The following is a 17359-nucleotide window of genomic DNA, read 5'->3' on the forward strand; positions in this document are numbered from 1 at the left end:
TTAAAAAAACTCTCCATCTAATAAGCTATCTCATTCACTTACAATCAAATACCCTTTTTATATTTATCAAAATGTATTCTTAAAATTATGAATTAATCAAATATATGCTAATAATTGTAGCATAATTCAATCTAGAAGAAAACGATGATCATTGGTGCCTTAGAGTCACAGAAAATTTTAAAAATTAAATCTTCTATTTATATACATTCTTATTGCAGGTGTGTTTAGTTTAGCAACAAAAGTATGGTTAGTTCAAGTGTAAAATTATATTGAATTTTAATAAAATTCTGCAGGATAGAAATACAAGTTCAACTAGACAAAAGAGTGATGTAAAATTTCTAACTGATAGTGAAAGCTACAAAACATACAAATATACAAGGTTGGTATCAAGAAACTATGATATTTAGATTCCAGTAGATATGTTTAAAAGAGTTACATTAATTTTAAAATGTCAATATCTGCAGTATGTTAGAAATTATAGCCTTTGGAACTATTTAAACTTATGATGAAACTTTTTTGATGCCAACTTTAAAATGTGTGAATGGGTATATGGTTTTCAAAATGCTTTTAAAATTCTTATAGACCATTGCCCTGCACTATGATAATTTTACAGAAGACAAACAGGTTCCCTAGTCTGTGCCCAAAATGAATGCTTTCCTTCAGCTGTATCGCTTCAGATCATAGACATATAGCCCTCCCTCGCTTGCTAACGTGATTTAAAAAAACTTTCCCAATGATTACCTGATTTATGCTATTGGAATGAACACCCTTTATAATATGGATCTAGGTAAATTTAAAAGTAGGTAGGAGAGTCTAGTTCATAAATAGACTATTTTTAAGCCAAATTTTAAGTATTTGGCATTACAGATGCTTGAGGTGGTTCCTGCCTTGCCTCCTCCTTGGGTAGTGATAATTGAGTGTTTAAGTGACTCTGTAATTTGTAAACCCATTACTAAGTAACCTTTAAAAACTTAATGTGATGACTTGGGAATATTTTAATTTGATCATTAGCCACATAAATGTTTTGAGGAATAGTACTTACCCTCTGTTATATTTTGCGATTTCATTAAACAGAAGTTTCCACCGAGGACGTCCAATAAAAAGTCTTGAATTCAGTGCTTGATATTTTTCTCCAATTATCTTCTGCCAAAAAGAAAGCACTATATTTTATATGACACAGAGTGGGACAAATAACCCAGTTCTCTAACATCATCTTTGCTGGTGCTCTGGCTTCCTAACAAATTGCTGTTATATAACGAATACAAGTATCATATGGCAACCTATTAGGTAAAGTCATTTAGAAGCATCATTTCCTCCCTCTTTCCCTTTAAAATCCATTACCTTCTTGAATGCCATTATTACAAATGGCTGATTTTCCTAGACTTCAGTTAGTTGCATCATTTTTAAGTAACTGCAGCGTTAGAGAATGCATTCTAATTGCCTACTCTCAAAAAAGGCGCAGCACATAAGCTTTATTGAAGCGTTTTTGTACTGCAAAGTTATCATATTTGGCTCATTATATGAGTAAAATACTATAAATTGTCACCATAAATTTGGGGAAATGATCCTGGACATGATAGCCTAAAACAGAAGAGCTCCAAATTTTGGATCTGTCAAGAAACAACTTCTAATGTACTGGTGCTTGCAATTAACAGACTATTAGATCTGAATTGGTGATAAAGAGAGTGAAGTGAGAAGAGACGAGAAAGTGTCTGAGTCCCAGGAAGACAAACTGAGAACCAGATGTAATATATGCTCTGTACCTTAATTACAGTGAAACCATGAGGAATAATGATATTGATTTGCTTCATAAGAGTGTAAAATAAAATGTTTTTACATACCAAGTAGGGTAGAAATCTGACTAAAAAAATAGGCTTAGATTAGTTTCAAAGTAACTGACATTCATATTTTGTATTCAAACTATTATAGAAAATGTATGATGGAAAATACTACAATAAAACTTGTGAAAGCATTCATGCTCAGGTCTATATGGCTATACAGCTCTTCAATGTTGTTTGTAAACAGTTTCTTCATCTGTGGTATGGGGATTGCAAAATCATTTACCTCTTGAATATGTTGGAATTACATGAGATAACCTATATGAAATGCTCAGCACAGCGTCTAATAGTGAAGTAAATAATGCGTGATGACTGTTACTTTATTTAGCTTCCCTTGAAGAGAAACAAGCTTAATTGTGTATGATCTTATCTTCTCTCACCACATAAAACCTCCCCTCGGGGCTTCCCTGGTGGTGCAGTGGTTGAGAGTCCGCCTGCCGATGCAGGCAACGCGGGTTCGTGTCCCGGTCCGGGAAGATCCCATATGCCGCGGAGCAGCTGGACCCGTGAGCCATGGCCGCTGAGCCTGCGTGTCCGGAGCCTGTGCTCCGCAACAGGAGAGGCCACAACAGTGAGAGGCCCACGTACTGAAAAAAAGAAAAAAAAAAAAACCTCCCCTCGATGAACATAATCACAAGAGTATTCGCTTATGTCCTCATCTCTAGATGAGGCAACTGTGGAGAGAAGAGAGATGAACTAAAAGGTCTGTTCCAGCTCCCTGTGAAAGGGAGAATACGGTTGACTTCAAGGACAAGCCATGAGTTTGCCAGACACATTCCAAAACAGGCTTTCCTCTGGGAAACATCTCTTCAAAACACCTGCAGAAATTTTCTTCCACACGGCCCCTACAGTAAATCTTCTATTCTCAAGAGGCTTGTTTAATTTACAGTAACATCCAAACACATACCTGTAACCCATCTGTCTGACTGAGGTACAGCTGGATGTTGACATAGTCAGGTCTGTTCTCTTGCCAAAACTGACAGGACATAAAAGTAAATAGACATTAAAATTTGTTCTGTATACACAGACTCTCTCCTATCCTAACATATGTGATTCTACGATTTTGTTAAGATGTATCGTGTCTTATTACAGCCAACATCTACGAGCAAATGTACATATATACATACATATATATGTACCACAGACATGGCAGATTCTAACATTAATAACCTGTCACCTACTGGTTTAATTAGTTATGATGGAGGTAGTGGACAGGATTAGTTCTCTGTTATCTTCATAGATACAAAATCAAACACGCTAAATGTTACACTAATATTCCCCTAAATCCTCCCCAATTATTTCTTATTTTATTCCCTAAGAGCCTCTAAATTTTACTAAAAAGTTCACTCAGAAAGAATATGATTTTTTAAAAGTAAAAAGTGATATTTAATAGGCATGCTAGGAATCACAAAAAACAAAACAAACAAAACCTGGTTCCAGTTCCTACCTTCTTCCTATTCAGCACTGGTTTCCCTTGTATAAAAATGTATGAGGCAGCAAATATACCTGCCAAAATAAAATAGTCTGGAAAAGCTCTCAAACATTTTGAAATCTTGAAAAATAAACTGACAAAGAAAAATATCTGAAGAAAAATGAATTCAACAAAGGGGGTAAAAGGGTTTTGTCCCCATAGGCTTCCTTTTACCAGAAGGCAAAAATGAATCTGCTAATGACTCTGGCCTAGTTCTGACTGAATCCTGACTTCTGAAATCTACATTTAAAAAAATATTATTCTTCTTAAGGCCTCCTTTCACCACCCTGAAATAAGGAGATGCTGAAAGATAAGGAAAAGGAGTCAAAAAGTAAAAAAAAACAAGAAGTAGAAGAGAAGCAAGGAACACAATAACCATGGTGTGCTCTGGAGAACAGAGATGAGTATCTGATGTGTAGAACCTGGGGAAAGGCTTAGAAGAGACCAGCACTTCTTCAACAGCCAAACTATCTCTTGAGCATCAGTGGGCATAGTAGGTTTGCTGGAGATGGTATGGCTTTGCTGGACCTTATTGCAGAAAAAGGATCAATTGATTTCAAGTACTGTTTTTACAGAGTGTGAAAGTAATAATTTTTTAATGAATATATATTGGGGCTCCAAATAGAAGGTTCAGGAATGCAAAATAAGTCATTTTGCAAATAGAGAGTAATTAAGTGAGGTTACATCACTCCTCTGGCACCCTTTATAATAGTAAGGGCACCTGGCAGGTGGCTAGAGACTTGTTTCTACTGCCATCACTGTCTAACCTTGAGATTTCCAGGGAGTTACTCAACTTATAAAGGCCTCAGTTTCTTCATCAGGACAATGATAGAGTTGAATGACATTATCCTACAGGTTTCTTCTGGATCTAAAACTATACATTTTCTGACAGGTGGAAACTCTAAGTTATAAAATCCCAATAAAAACACATTTTACTTTTAAAGTGATAAGTGATGATTCTCTTATCATAATAGTCTTAAAATATAATCATTAAATTCCATACCGCAGCTGCCTCAAGTTATACCCAAACACTAAAGTCATTTTAATGCCATTCAGGAATTGAATCAGGGTTTATGAATTTTAATTTTTTAATTGTGAGGAAACAGGAATTTCCAGGTGCCAGTAATGGATAGCACCTCACACAACACATGGCTTGCATTGATTTTTGTCTTAAATATCTACCAGGATGCTCCTCTGAGATCACCCCAATAACTCCTGCATCAATAACTGCTGTTTGGAAGTAAGATCATCTATACCATTTTTCCAGATTCCACATATATGCGTTAATATACAATATTTGTTTTTCTCTTAACTAATTAGAACATACTGTATAGCACAGGGAACTCTACTTAATGCACTGTGGTGACCTAAATGGGAAGGAAATCCAAAAAGGAGAGGATATATGGATATGTATAGTCGATTCATTTTGCTGTGCAGTAGAAACTAACACAACATTGTAAATCAACCATACTCCAATAAAAATTAATTTAAACAAAAAGAAAAAAAATAACGTGTTTGATGCCCACAGCCTCCAGAGAGAAGTATGCAGACTTAAATAAGGTATTTAATGATTTCAATGTCTCCATTTTAACTTATCTGTCATTGAAAACAAGCAATAGTATCTACTAAAGAAACACACACACACACACACACACACACACACACACACAAACACACTGAACTTGGTAACTCAGTTGCAAACACAGAAAATAAAAAAAGACTTCTTTTTAACATCTTCTTCAGAGGCACAAGTGCAGGACCACTGTTCATCCTCTTGATGTGAAAAATGGAAACAGGTATACAGAGGTGTGTGTAGAGATAATCATCACCACATTATTTACACTAGTTTTAAGCTTTTATATTATTTACTCCATGGAATCCTAAGGGTAAAGCATATCCACCAAAAAGTTTGAGAAGAAATCTTAAGATTGAACTACTTCGAATGTCCAGCCATTTATATTTTTTTCTTTCCTTTACTCCTTTCCTGCCCTGCTACTTGCCTTATAAAGCATCTATCATTCAAATGTGCCTTTCCACATCTTGGATCCAATTATAGCCTTTTATTAAAAAAAGTATAGGCTCTCTATCAGTTCAAAACAATTTTTTTAAACTAGAAAAACAGGCAAAGGTAGAATTAGGAAATCCGAGAAGTAATACAAGTGGTTGATAAGCATAGGGGGAGAAGTTCAGTCTCACTAGCATTCAGGGAAAACTAGAGATGCCATTGTTTAAGAGATGGATAGAAATGTGAAAGATTGGTAATATAATGTTTGGAATAAATTTCTCTTATATTCTTTGGTGGAAATGTAAATTATTTTAGCCTCCTTGGGGGACATTTTTTTAGTATATATTAAAAATTTAAATTCATTCCCAAAGTCCTCAGAGCCTCCAACTCAGGAAGTCCAGCTTCAGGCATTAACCTAGAAAAAATACCCAAGATGATGCTCTTCTTGAAAGATTTTTCTCCCTTTCCTCAAGGACAGAACTACCTCTTGGTTTCCTACTATCTCACTGGCCACTCTGACCAATCTCCTTTACTGACTTATCACTCATCTTCTGCCCCTCTAGAAACTGCAGTACCCCGAGGCTTGGTATATTCACACACACTCTCAAGATGATCTACAATCATATAAGTATGCTCAAATCCATTACAATGGCTTCTCATCTCTCCCTTTTCTTTTTCTCCTGATTTAGCGGGCCCTTGGTGAATCCCAGAAATCTGCACTTTTTTTTTTTTATTGTGGTAAAATATACATAGCATAAGACTGATCATTTTAACTGTTTTTTTAAGTATACAGTTGATTAGCATTAAATACATTCACATTGTTGTGCAACCATCACCACCAATCCATTTTCCGAACTTCTTCATCTTCCCAATCTGAAACTCTGTGTCCATTAAACAGTAACTCCTCATTTCTCCTTCCTGGAAACCTGGCAACCACCACTCTACTTTTTGTCACTAGGAATTAGACTACTCTAGGTGCCTTATATAAGAGGAAGCACACAACAGTTGTCCTTTTGTGCCTGGTTAGATAGTAATAAGTTTATAGAAAGCAATGTGCAGAACAATACAAATAGTATGGTAGAATGTATAGAATGCTCGTGAGTTACATCTGGTTACAAAGACTGGGTGGGGATTTTGCTTCATGTGGATTATTAGAAAACTCTGTAGCAAAGATGCATATGTGTATTACTTGAATAACTTAAAAAATAAAGATAGATACATTAATAGATAAGTAACAGATTACATGTAGGATAGATGAAAATGCCTGCTTTTCATCTCTGTAAGGAATAAAACTTAGAATTTGGGATTTTTGAAATTCTGTATACTGTGCCAAAAGTCTGCTGATGATCCAACTTGGAATATCAAAGGTAGAGATAAGAGCTACTAGAGGGGCTTCCCTGGTGGCGCAGTGGTTGGGAATCCGCCTGCCAATGCAGGGGACACGGGTTCAAACTCTGGTCCGGGAAGATCCCACATGCCGCGGAGCAACTAAGCCCGTGCGCCACAACTACCGAGCCTGTGCTCTAGAACCCGTGAGCCACAACTGCTGGGCCTGTGCGCCTAGAGCCCGTGCTCTGCAACAAGAGAAGCCACCGCAGTCAGAAGCCCACGCACCGCAACGAAGAGTAGCCCCCACTCCCTGCAACTAGAGAAAGACCGCGTGCAGCAACGAAGACCCAATGCAGCCAAAAATAAATAAATAAATTTATAAAAAAAAAAAAGAGCTACTAGAACAAAGGATGAAAGGTGTAATAGTAATTGCCTGTTGATGTTTTCCTCTATCTGTCCTCTGTCACAATCTCATATGCATTCACATTTGCATGCATATATATCCTATATGCATACATCACCAGCCATATGCATACATTTCTATGTTAAAACATTCCCTGTTAAAACATGTTCTAAATACACACACAAATTCACAGATACCAATATGTGAAAAGATGTGTACCAAATTATTAACAGATGTCACCTCTTTTTTTTTTTTTAAGTTTAAGGGATTTTTTTTCCTCCTCACTAGTTATCTTCATATTTTCTGGTTTATTCTAGCGAGCACTTATTACTTTTACAATTTGAAATAAAATAATTTATTTTAAATTTAGAAAGCTGCAAAAGTAAAAACAAACCTAATTTTACCTTGTTGTACAACACACACAGTAAGTCTGCAAACCAACGGAAGGATTGGATGTCTCTGCACACCCAAATAAAATACAGTCTTCTAAGCCTGTATGGTTTCCAGTCATCCCTTTAAAATTAAAATAACATGATAGTGATTATGATGGCAAAAAAATTAAGAATCCCTATATACTTGAAATTTTGCTTCTCATTAGTAAGCAACCTATACAAAAAACAGTCATTTACATTCTAGCATCTGACATACCACTTACTTTAACTCCCAAATTTATTTAAAATGCAATATACTGACTCAAAGATATGATATACTCCATGAATTTAAGTGTTCATGCTTGTGGATATTATATGCATATCACCCATTTCCATTTGAAGGCAATAAACTAAACTCCTGAATTAAATAATATCAGCTCTGCATCTCAGGAAAAGAAAGTTCTCTATTTTCAGTGAATTCTATCACTCAACAGGGCTCCAATGGTCATCTTGCCCTGGCTTCCAGGCAAAATGAGCCAAAACCATTCCAGAAAGTTAGTTTTTTACACCCTTCTTAATAATTGTTAAAGAAAGAGATTTCACAACCACCTACTATGTAATTCATTCTAGCAACTCACAATTCCAAGTCTGGATTCCTCCTTATAATTATGAAGTAGGCTTGAGGTTAAGAAAGTATTCTTCCTTTTTGTAAACTTTAGGTGTCCAAATAACTTGCAAAACGTTTTCAGAAACAATTTCTGGTTTGGAATATAGTTATTTTTCGAAGAACCTTCAAAAAGTCCCAGATTTATATCAAGTATCACTTCAACTTATTATTTCTTTTTTAGTACTTCATAAAACAAACTTTTAATGCAAATTGTGTTTTCTTGAAAAGTGAACAGAATAGATTTTGTTTGTGGGTTTCATGACAATTACTGTCCATTAATTTTTGCTTATAATGCTAGAACTAAAATAACTGAATAAGTATATCCTGGTTAAGCAGTCTTACCTTTGAAATTTTTATTCTTCAGTCTGTTATAAATTTGCTGAGTAACAGACCAAGGAATGATGTGCTCATTTGTCATCTCCTCAGAAAGGCTTTCTCTGACCATACTTCTAAAATAACCCGGGCCCTTTATTTCTATATCCCATTAATCTCTATTCTCTTCATCATAGTTCTAATATTTTCTGAAATAATGTTATTTATGAATTTTTCACTGGTTTATTTTCTTCCTGCCCCATTTGAATGTAAACGTTTTAAGGGCAGAGACTCTCTTTAGTCATTGCTGTATTACCAGAAACTATAAGATGAATCGGCACATAGGTGCTCAAAAATATTTGTTGACTAAATGCGTTAGTAATGCCACTTGCCCCTGATGAGAAAGTAAAGAAACAGAGGCTGGTGGAATGACTTTAACAGAGGAAAAGGACAGAGGAATGCATAATTGTGATACTGACGTTATTCTACAAGAGAACACGCTGAAAGCCATAGACCACGTATTGAGAATCACTCAGTTATTCCCCTTATCAGTCAGTAAATGGAGTTCCTTGAACAATAAGTAAAAGAATTCTGGAAGGAATTACTTCTTACTGAAAGAGAGCTGTCTGAAATATTGACAGTTCTCTACTTGGACTAACATAATGGATCAAAATGACATACAGCAGAGTGTTGAGTATTGATGCAAAAGGAGTTACTCCAATGCCTCCAGCCACGCAGAGGCTAACCTCATAGTTCAGTGAGTCTTCAAATGGACTTCCAAAGGGACCATCAATGTAGAGCCTGTGGACAAGGCAGACAAAGGTGGAAAAAATGAAAATGAGTTAAATTAAATTTCTATAATACGTGGCAAACATGATAAATCTAGTGTCTAGGCTTTGTGATGGCTCGGGCCTCATTTCATTGTTTCTCATAGTGATAAGCTTAAAGGAACAAGAAGTGTTGTTTATGAACTGTCAATATTAACACAAGCACATCTGTTTCAAAGCATGGGTATTTTGAGGGAAACATTCATTTAAAGTGTAGGGAAATGTATATAGGACCATGATAGTTAGCTAAGGACTAGTTAAGGCTTTGATCTATTTTATTACTATATTGGACTAAATTAAAATATCTTGTTTTATTGTGTCTAAATTCAATAATATTATTCTCCATGGTAAAGATAGCAGCAGAAATATTTCCTGAAACGCTTACCATGTGAACAGAAAAGAAATTAACCCTGTTCCTCTTCTTGCCCTGGTTAGGTTGATTAGTATAGAGATAGCCAGAGCACACTCTCAAAGGAATCTCTGATTACTCTACTTGTGATTGTATATTCAAATGTATGTGTGTGTATGTGTGTGAAATCCTTCTTAACTACAATGAAACTTGAAAATCGTTCACTCAATATTCATCCTCCCATTCTTTCTTGCTTGTTTTTTGATTGAAGTATAGTTGATTTACAATGTTGTGTTAGTTTCCAGTGATTCAGTTATACATATACATATATCGATTCTTTTTCAGATTATTTTCCCTTATAGGTTATTACAAAATATTGAGTATAGTTCCCTGGGTTATACAGTAAGTCCTTGTTGGTTATCTACTTTATATATAGTAGTGTGTATATGTTAATCCTAAGCTCCTAATTTATCCCTTCCCCCGCTTCCCCTTTGGTAACCATAAGTTTGTTTTCTATGTCTGTGGGTCTATTTCTGTTTTGTAAATAAGTTCATTTGTATCATTTTTTTTTAGATTCCACATATAAGCAGTATCATATGATATTTGTCTTTGTCTGGCTTACTTCACTTAGTATGATAATCTCTAGGTCCACCCATGTTGTTATAAATGGCATTATTTCATTCTGAGCCATTATTCATGGCTAAGTAATATTCCATTGTATATGTATACCACATCTTCTTTATCCATTCATCTGTCGATGGACATTTAGGTCTCATTCTTGCTTAGTAAAAAAACATTAACGTTATTCAGGGAAGCAAAGTGCCCAGCCAAAATACGACATTTCCCAGACTGTCTTGCATCTATTTCGGTTGTGTGACTATGTTATGCCTAATGTGATATAAATGGAAGTATAGTTAGGAAAACTGGAAGGTTCCTTGAAGGAAGCTGTCTCAGTTGAAAGTTGCATCTCTATCCCTGTCCCCTTCTTTCCTCCTTCCTGGTGCCTGAAATGTTGACTTGATGGTCTAAACACTTATGATGACTATAAAATTGCCATACCCTCTATGGACTGCCTAGTTCCAGATATCTTTATGTTAAAAAAAAAGACCCATATATATAAAACAAGCTTTTTTACTATTACAAAAAAAGACTTTCTTAAAAAATAGTAACTGTCCAGGGCTTCCCTGGTGGCGCAGTGGTTAAGAATCTGCCAGCCAATGCAGGAGACATGGGTTCGAGCCCTGGTCCAGGAAGATGCAGAGCAACTAAGCCTGTGCACCACAACTACTGAGCCTGCGCTCTAGAGCCCGCGAGCCACAACTACTGAGCCCGTGCGCCTAGAGCCCATGCTCTGCAACAAGAGAAGCCACCTCAATGAGAAGCCCGCGCACCGCAACCAAGAGTAGCCCCTGATCGCCGCGACCAGAGAAAAGCCTGTGCGCAGCAATGAAGACCCAACACAGCCAAAAATAAAATAAATAAAAATTAAAAATTAAAAAATTAAAATTTTAAAAAACCTAGCAATTTAATTAAAAAAACAGTATATAAAGGTAAAAAAAAAATACTTTTTCTTAGTTGGCATTAAGTGGATAATAAAACTGAACAACTTTATAGTGTTTTAAAGTTTACAAAACACATCTCTATAAAGTTCTGATTTGATCTCAGATCAATCCTGTGTTTGGCAAAAATGGACATTCCTCCACATATTCTATCTGGGTTGATGTCAAAGGAAATGTTATTTTTAATGAAATTTCGGAATATAACAAGCCTCTGGGGTAGTGAGATTTTTATAAGAGAATAGCTATCTTTGAACTAAATTAGACAGCCCAAGGATTATTTTTCTAACCAAAATAAATTTCTAGGCCTAATCTTTCTGTTTATGTAAAGATACTACAATGTAAAACCAACAGCTTTTTCCTTGACTATTCTGACGTCAATAGAGCTATGTGACTGGCACAGTGCTACATGCTTTAGATGAATTATTTGTAATTATTAAACAAGAGTTAAGTGGCATTATTCTACTTCTTCAGTTAGGAAGCTGAGGTTCTAGAAGTTTAAATATTTCCTCAAGGTCACACATCTAAGAAGTGGTTTATATTGACCACCAGAATGAACTCCATTTCTATTTATGAAACCAAAAAAATCAAAACTGTCTTCTTAAAAAAGGAGTTCATTCTAATCCTTTCAACCAGAGAAATAATGAATTGAACCTTTTTTTCACTGAATATTAACTCTATGTCTGAAAATATTTTTACCTTAAAGTCTATTTTATCTGAAACAATATTTCTTTGGTTAGAATTTCTCTGCTGTATTCTTCACCTTCTTTAACTTTTCAGCCTGTCTTTACCTTTATGTTCTGAGCAAATCTCTTGAAAACAGCTTATTGCCCTGTTTCATTTTCTTATTCCAGTCTGACAGCCTTTTCCTTTGAACTGTAGAATTTAGTTCAGTGATGTTGAATTACGTACCACAATATCACCTGTACTGTTTGTCCAACTTTTTGTTTCTTCCCCTCTCTTTTTTTTTTTTTTTGACTACTTTTATGTTAAGTGTTGGTCTCTGCTTTTACCTTTCTGTAAGTAAATTACGATTTTTCCTAGGGTGAATTTATTTTTATTATGTTGCTTGAGATTCATTGATATCCCTGAATTTGAGCTATTATTTCTTCAAATATTACATCTCCTTCACTCTCTCTTTTTCTCTTTTTGAACCTCTAATGTAAAGGAATGCATGAACCTCTCACTCCATCCACCATACCTCAACCTTTCTTTCATATTTTCCATGCCTTTGTCTCTGTGTGTTGCATTCTGGATAATTATTTCAGTTCTACTTGACAATTCATTATTCTCTCCATGGCTGTGATAAACTGCTCAAGTTTATGATATTGTATCTCTCACTTCTAGAAGGTCTATTGGCTCTTTTTCAAAAGTGTTTTGAGAAATTTGATTGTCCTTTGTCTCTTAATCATTATTTTAATACTCTCCTTTATTTCTTTTGACATATTAAACATTTGCTTTATACTTTTTAAATATACATTTTTACTAACATGTGATATGTTTCATTTTTTAAAAACTACGAGCTCTTTGGTGCCTCATGTATAGGAATACTTTGAGGATTAATATGTGTCCCTCCAAAAGAGTATTTTCATTTTCCTCTTCCAGGCCACCAAAGGATGCCATGAATCTGGAATCACTTTAAACTAAATTTTTGTCTCTGTGTTTAGTGGGCTATATACATATTGTGAATTCAGTGTTTCAACTCAAGTGAGAGGGAGCTTGTGGTTACTAAATATCACGGGAGATTTCTTTTTTCTTTTTTTTTTTTTTTTGCGGTACGTGGGCCTCTCACTGTTGCGGCCTCTCCCGCTGCGGAGCACAGGCTCCGGACGCACAGGCCCAGCGGCCATGGCCCATGGGCCCAGTCGCTCCGCGGCACGTGGGATCCTCCCGGACCGGGGCACGAACCTGCGTCCCCTGCATCGGCAGGCGGACTCTCAACCACTGCGCCACCAGGGAAGCCCCAGGGGAGATTTCTTTTCTAATTCCCTTCAGAACAAAGGACAAAATAAGTCAGGAGCCGACTGACTTCTGCCGAGCCGACTATTTAATCTCTAGTTTATCCACTGGGCCATTTGCAGGGGTCTCTGATCTGCTCTCCAACCCTCTTCAGAGCCCAGGACTTATCTCTTGTCCACCACCCATATGGCCTGTTAAAACCAGCTCTAACTTTTGGGGATAAATACATATGATGTTAGGAGCAAATAGAGGCTTTAGCACTCACTTCACTTATTCATCTAGGTAGGACATTCCTTATGGGTTACGACCCCAAGCAATTATTTTTATCTCCTACCATATCAAACATGTATCAAAATTACTAATGTTTGTGTGCTTAGATTTTTAGGCTTTCTATACTAGTAAGATTATTATTGAGCATCTGGTATGCTATATTATGTTTATTTTTCACTCTTAAATACACACATACACATACATGAACATATAGGTGGATCCTCACTATTGGAATTAGTTCCTACAGAAAGTTAAGGAGAATTTGTTTTTGCCCTTTGATTTTTTTTTTTTTTATTGTGCTGGCTAACTTAGGCTTGATCTGCTAATATGTGACTTGAAATGCTTATTAATATGCAAAAACTAGTTCAAATAATATAAAAGAAAAGCTACCAAGCTCTTCAAACTGTGCACACACTAGGTAGTTAACTGGAAACATGAATTATAAGCTGACCAACCCCTAGTGAATCTTCAGGTAAAACACCTAGCCAAATTTCACACCCCATTCCAACATATATTTAAACCCATCTGCAAGCCACACTAAAATAAAATTACCTCTGAAAGCTTTTAGAGGGAATATATTCGGTTAAAATAAACACTTTAAGATTGAGTTTAGATCTTTAGTTTAGACTTTTATACTACATCAGCCTTTCCAACAAAGAGTGCTATTTTTTAAATTGTATTTAATTTGGAATGTTATTTATTAAGATGATAACCGAATCTTTTTATTTTCTGTCCACTTATCTGCATTTAGGTGCAAATATTTTACAATTTCTTTTTCTCAAACAAATCATTCCATCCCTTTCCTAGCTTTCTTCTTTTTTCCACATGGCAACTTATGTCCTGCTGAAAGCAAGGTATATAGCTCACTGGCTTAGTTGCTGGCTAATTTTAGTGTGAATAAACTCTTAAACCTCAAATTTATTTATGCTATATTTTGTTTTGTCATTTCTTTTCCATTAGTGTAGAGAGCTCAATTCAATTAAGAAATAGAAGTAAAATGTCATTATTATGCATCTTGTCTTCACAGGCAAAAAAAAAAAAAAAGAGAGGGTAGGGGAAGAAACAGAAAACGTGGGACAAATAATGAGTACAAAATAATTCTGTAGAATGTAATTCAACATAAATGAACGAACATCTTCAGCTCAACGGGAAAGACTGTCAGACTAAAATAAGACAATAAAATTGAGTCATGGGTTTTTTCAAGAGAATCAGCTAAAAGATAGGGTACAAAAAAGTTGAAAGTTAAAGAATAAAGATATAGGAGGAAAATTTATTCGAAAGTAAAATATTTGTAGTCAACACTTAGTTCAGATAAACCAGACTTTAAGGAAAAAACATTGTTACAGATATTATGTTACTAATCATTGGTAATTCAGCTCGGTGGGGTGTGCTTTCAGATTTTCCTTTGTTATCAAAGATAGGTGACCATGAGGCAAGAGACTTCTTTATTCTACTCTCTTCTTTTCTGTACAGCATGCTGAGCACTCCTCTCTTCCCTGGTTACAGATGTGATAAAATTTGACCTTGAAAGGAAGGAAAAGCCTTTCATTAGGCTTTGACTAATATGTGGTATATTTCCATCCAAAGTGTGGTTCTTGGACCAATAGCATTAATTTTATATGAGAACTTGTTAGAAGACAGAATTTTAGATCCAACCTCAGACTTAACTGAATCAGAATCTGTGTTTTATTGAGGCCTCTGGGTGGTTTGTAAACACATTAAAGTCTGAGAAGCACGGCTCTAATGCGTCTTTCCAGAGAATTCCATTAATGTTGATAATAAAGTGAGACTTTTCCCTCTATTTTTCTTTTGTATTCTGTGAATATTATCTTCTTCGTGACTTTATAGAAAGTGATGATTCAGTTATTTCAAGATCTGGAGGGTAATGTCTGCTACCTGAACGTGAATCGTCTCCAAAATTGTACGATCAATAAGGAATGCCAATAAAATCATACATAATTCATATCAGCATTACCAGGAGACAGAGAATAACTATTGTAGAAAAATGATCACTAAATATCAACAGAAAAAAAGAAAGTGGTTGAAAAGGAAGACAGGCAAGTAATGTCATATACATATATATAACTGTAGACTCTGAAATCAAAACCAAAACAATGACACAGAACTATATTTAAAAATATAATCCAAGAAAGTAAGAGTTCAGAAATACCATCAACAAAATCTCAACTATAAAGTTAGACAGCCTTTGGGAATTAAGTGTAATATTACCATATTTTGTGAGTATATGGATTTTAATGTTTTGTCTCACCTTCCTCTGCCGTCATTTTTCTCCTCCCTAGGTGATTCTGGAATAACAGAACCCCAAAATGCTGGATTTCAGCTGTGATACAACTTACCAGCTGCAATATTTTTCAGACAGGAAGAAATAATCACTCTACTGCTATAAGTTTCTATCATTCTAGCTTCTATGCTTACTCTTTGATTGACTAGAGGCTATTAATCAAAAAGAGGTAAATATAAGATAAACTCATAGAATACATGGGTGTAACAAACAAAATACTACACATGAAAGTGCTTTGAAAACAATAAAATGCCACAAAAAATAAAACATATTTTTATAAATACAGCTAGCCCTATTGTCTAGGAATCACCAGATTTCCTCCTTGGGTTTTACTACTAACTCAAAAACCCAGGAAAATCAGGACACTGTTAAAATAGTTTAGCTCAGTTGTTATTTCTAGTTGCTGGCGTACAATAGGCACTAAAAAATTGTGGTTGAAAGAAGTACTGAAAGAATAAAATATGCTCAACACGTTCATTTGCCTTTAATTTAGAGACAATACACTTGCAACCTCATTCACTAGAGGGGAGAATGCTCACAGTAGGGTAAAATTTTCTGTTCTCAAAACTTTCACAGCAATTACTTTCAGTACAGAGATTTTAACAGCAAAAAATAGCCTTTTAAAATCCAAGTAGGAGGGAAAATTGCAACTTAAAAGAGCTATTAAAGAAAATTTAAGGACGATGAATAAAACTATGTGTTTACTACATAGTAATATAGTGAATTAGAACGTAGGCTCTAAATCGAGTTTAAATCATGGCTTCAGCAGCTAGGAGCTATGTAACCTTGCGCAAGTTACCTATCACTTCGTACCTCAATTACACTCTTTGTAAACAGAAGGTTATGTAAATAATACACACCTCACTGGTTACTGTAAGGATTAAATGAGATAATTCAGGCAAGGTAAAGACCACTGGTTGTCTACCCTTTATCTGTTTTCTCTCCCTTATTCCCAATTGGTGGTGGCGTTACAGTAATGTATCCACTTAAGAAAAAAAAATGACTATATTTCCCACCCTTTCTTACAAAGACATAAGACCCACTTTAGGGTAATAGGATGTAAGACGCTTGGGGTTGGGGTTCTGAGCAGCTCCTTGAAAAGGAGGATGCTGACTCAGCTTGCCTGCACCTTTTATGCCCTCTGCTCTTCTTTCTTCTGTCTGGAAAGAGAATACGATGGCTGAAGTTGAAAGAGGCATCTTGCAATCGAGAGAAGGAAAGGGGAGTTGCAGACACCTCAGATGTAATATGCTGACCCTGAATTAACATAAGCCACCACTTACCTTGGTACTTCTTGTCACATGAGAAAAACAAGCCCTCATCACTTTTAGCTATGTTTCTGTTTTACGTAGCTGAATGCAAATATACTTGATAAAACTTTTATCATGGTGCCTGGACATAGTAAGTGTGTGATAAATGTTAGATTTTATTATTAAGAATAAAGCGTTATAATTTACATACATTTAATGCTGATGCAAATGTACATTTCTGGAAAATTATTTGCCTTTGTTATCTTCATCTGATTAACTTTTACTTTAAAAGTGATTCTAATTTAAAAAAAAAATCAAAAACTATCTCAGACCCTTACCTCCCAAAACCTAAAATAAGGTATCATAATAATAGATACTCCTCATTGAACATTTAATTTAACCCAGGACCTACCTAAATATTCTATATACACCTTCACTCTTAATTCACAC

General features: G+C 35.4%; 1 protein-coding gene across 2 annotated transcripts in view; it reads right to left on the reverse strand.

Moving 5' to 3' along the window:
- Positions 1–17359, reverse strand: part of NOX4 (NADPH oxidase 4) — a 149381-nt gene that overhangs the window by 12303 nt on the left and 119719 nt on the right. For both annotated transcript variants that reach the window (XM_004271881.3, XM_033431916.1), the window contains 4 exons: positions 9078–9197; positions 7451–7559; positions 2746–2814; positions 1043–1143 (listed from right to left, as the gene is read on the reverse strand). In XM_004271881.3, coding sequence (XP_004271929.1) covers positions 1043–1143; positions 2746–2814; positions 7451–7559; positions 9078–9197 — 399 coding nt within the window. The remainder of the gene's footprint in view (positions 1–1042; positions 1144–2745; positions 2815–7450; positions 7560–9077; positions 9198–17359) is intronic.

This window comes from Orcinus orca, chromosome 8 (genome assembly GCF_937001465.1).
Source record: "Orcinus orca chromosome 8, mOrcOrc1.1, whole genome shotgun sequence".
Lineage (NCBI taxonomy): Eukaryota > Metazoa > Chordata > Mammalia > Artiodactyla > Delphinidae > Orcinus > Orcinus orca.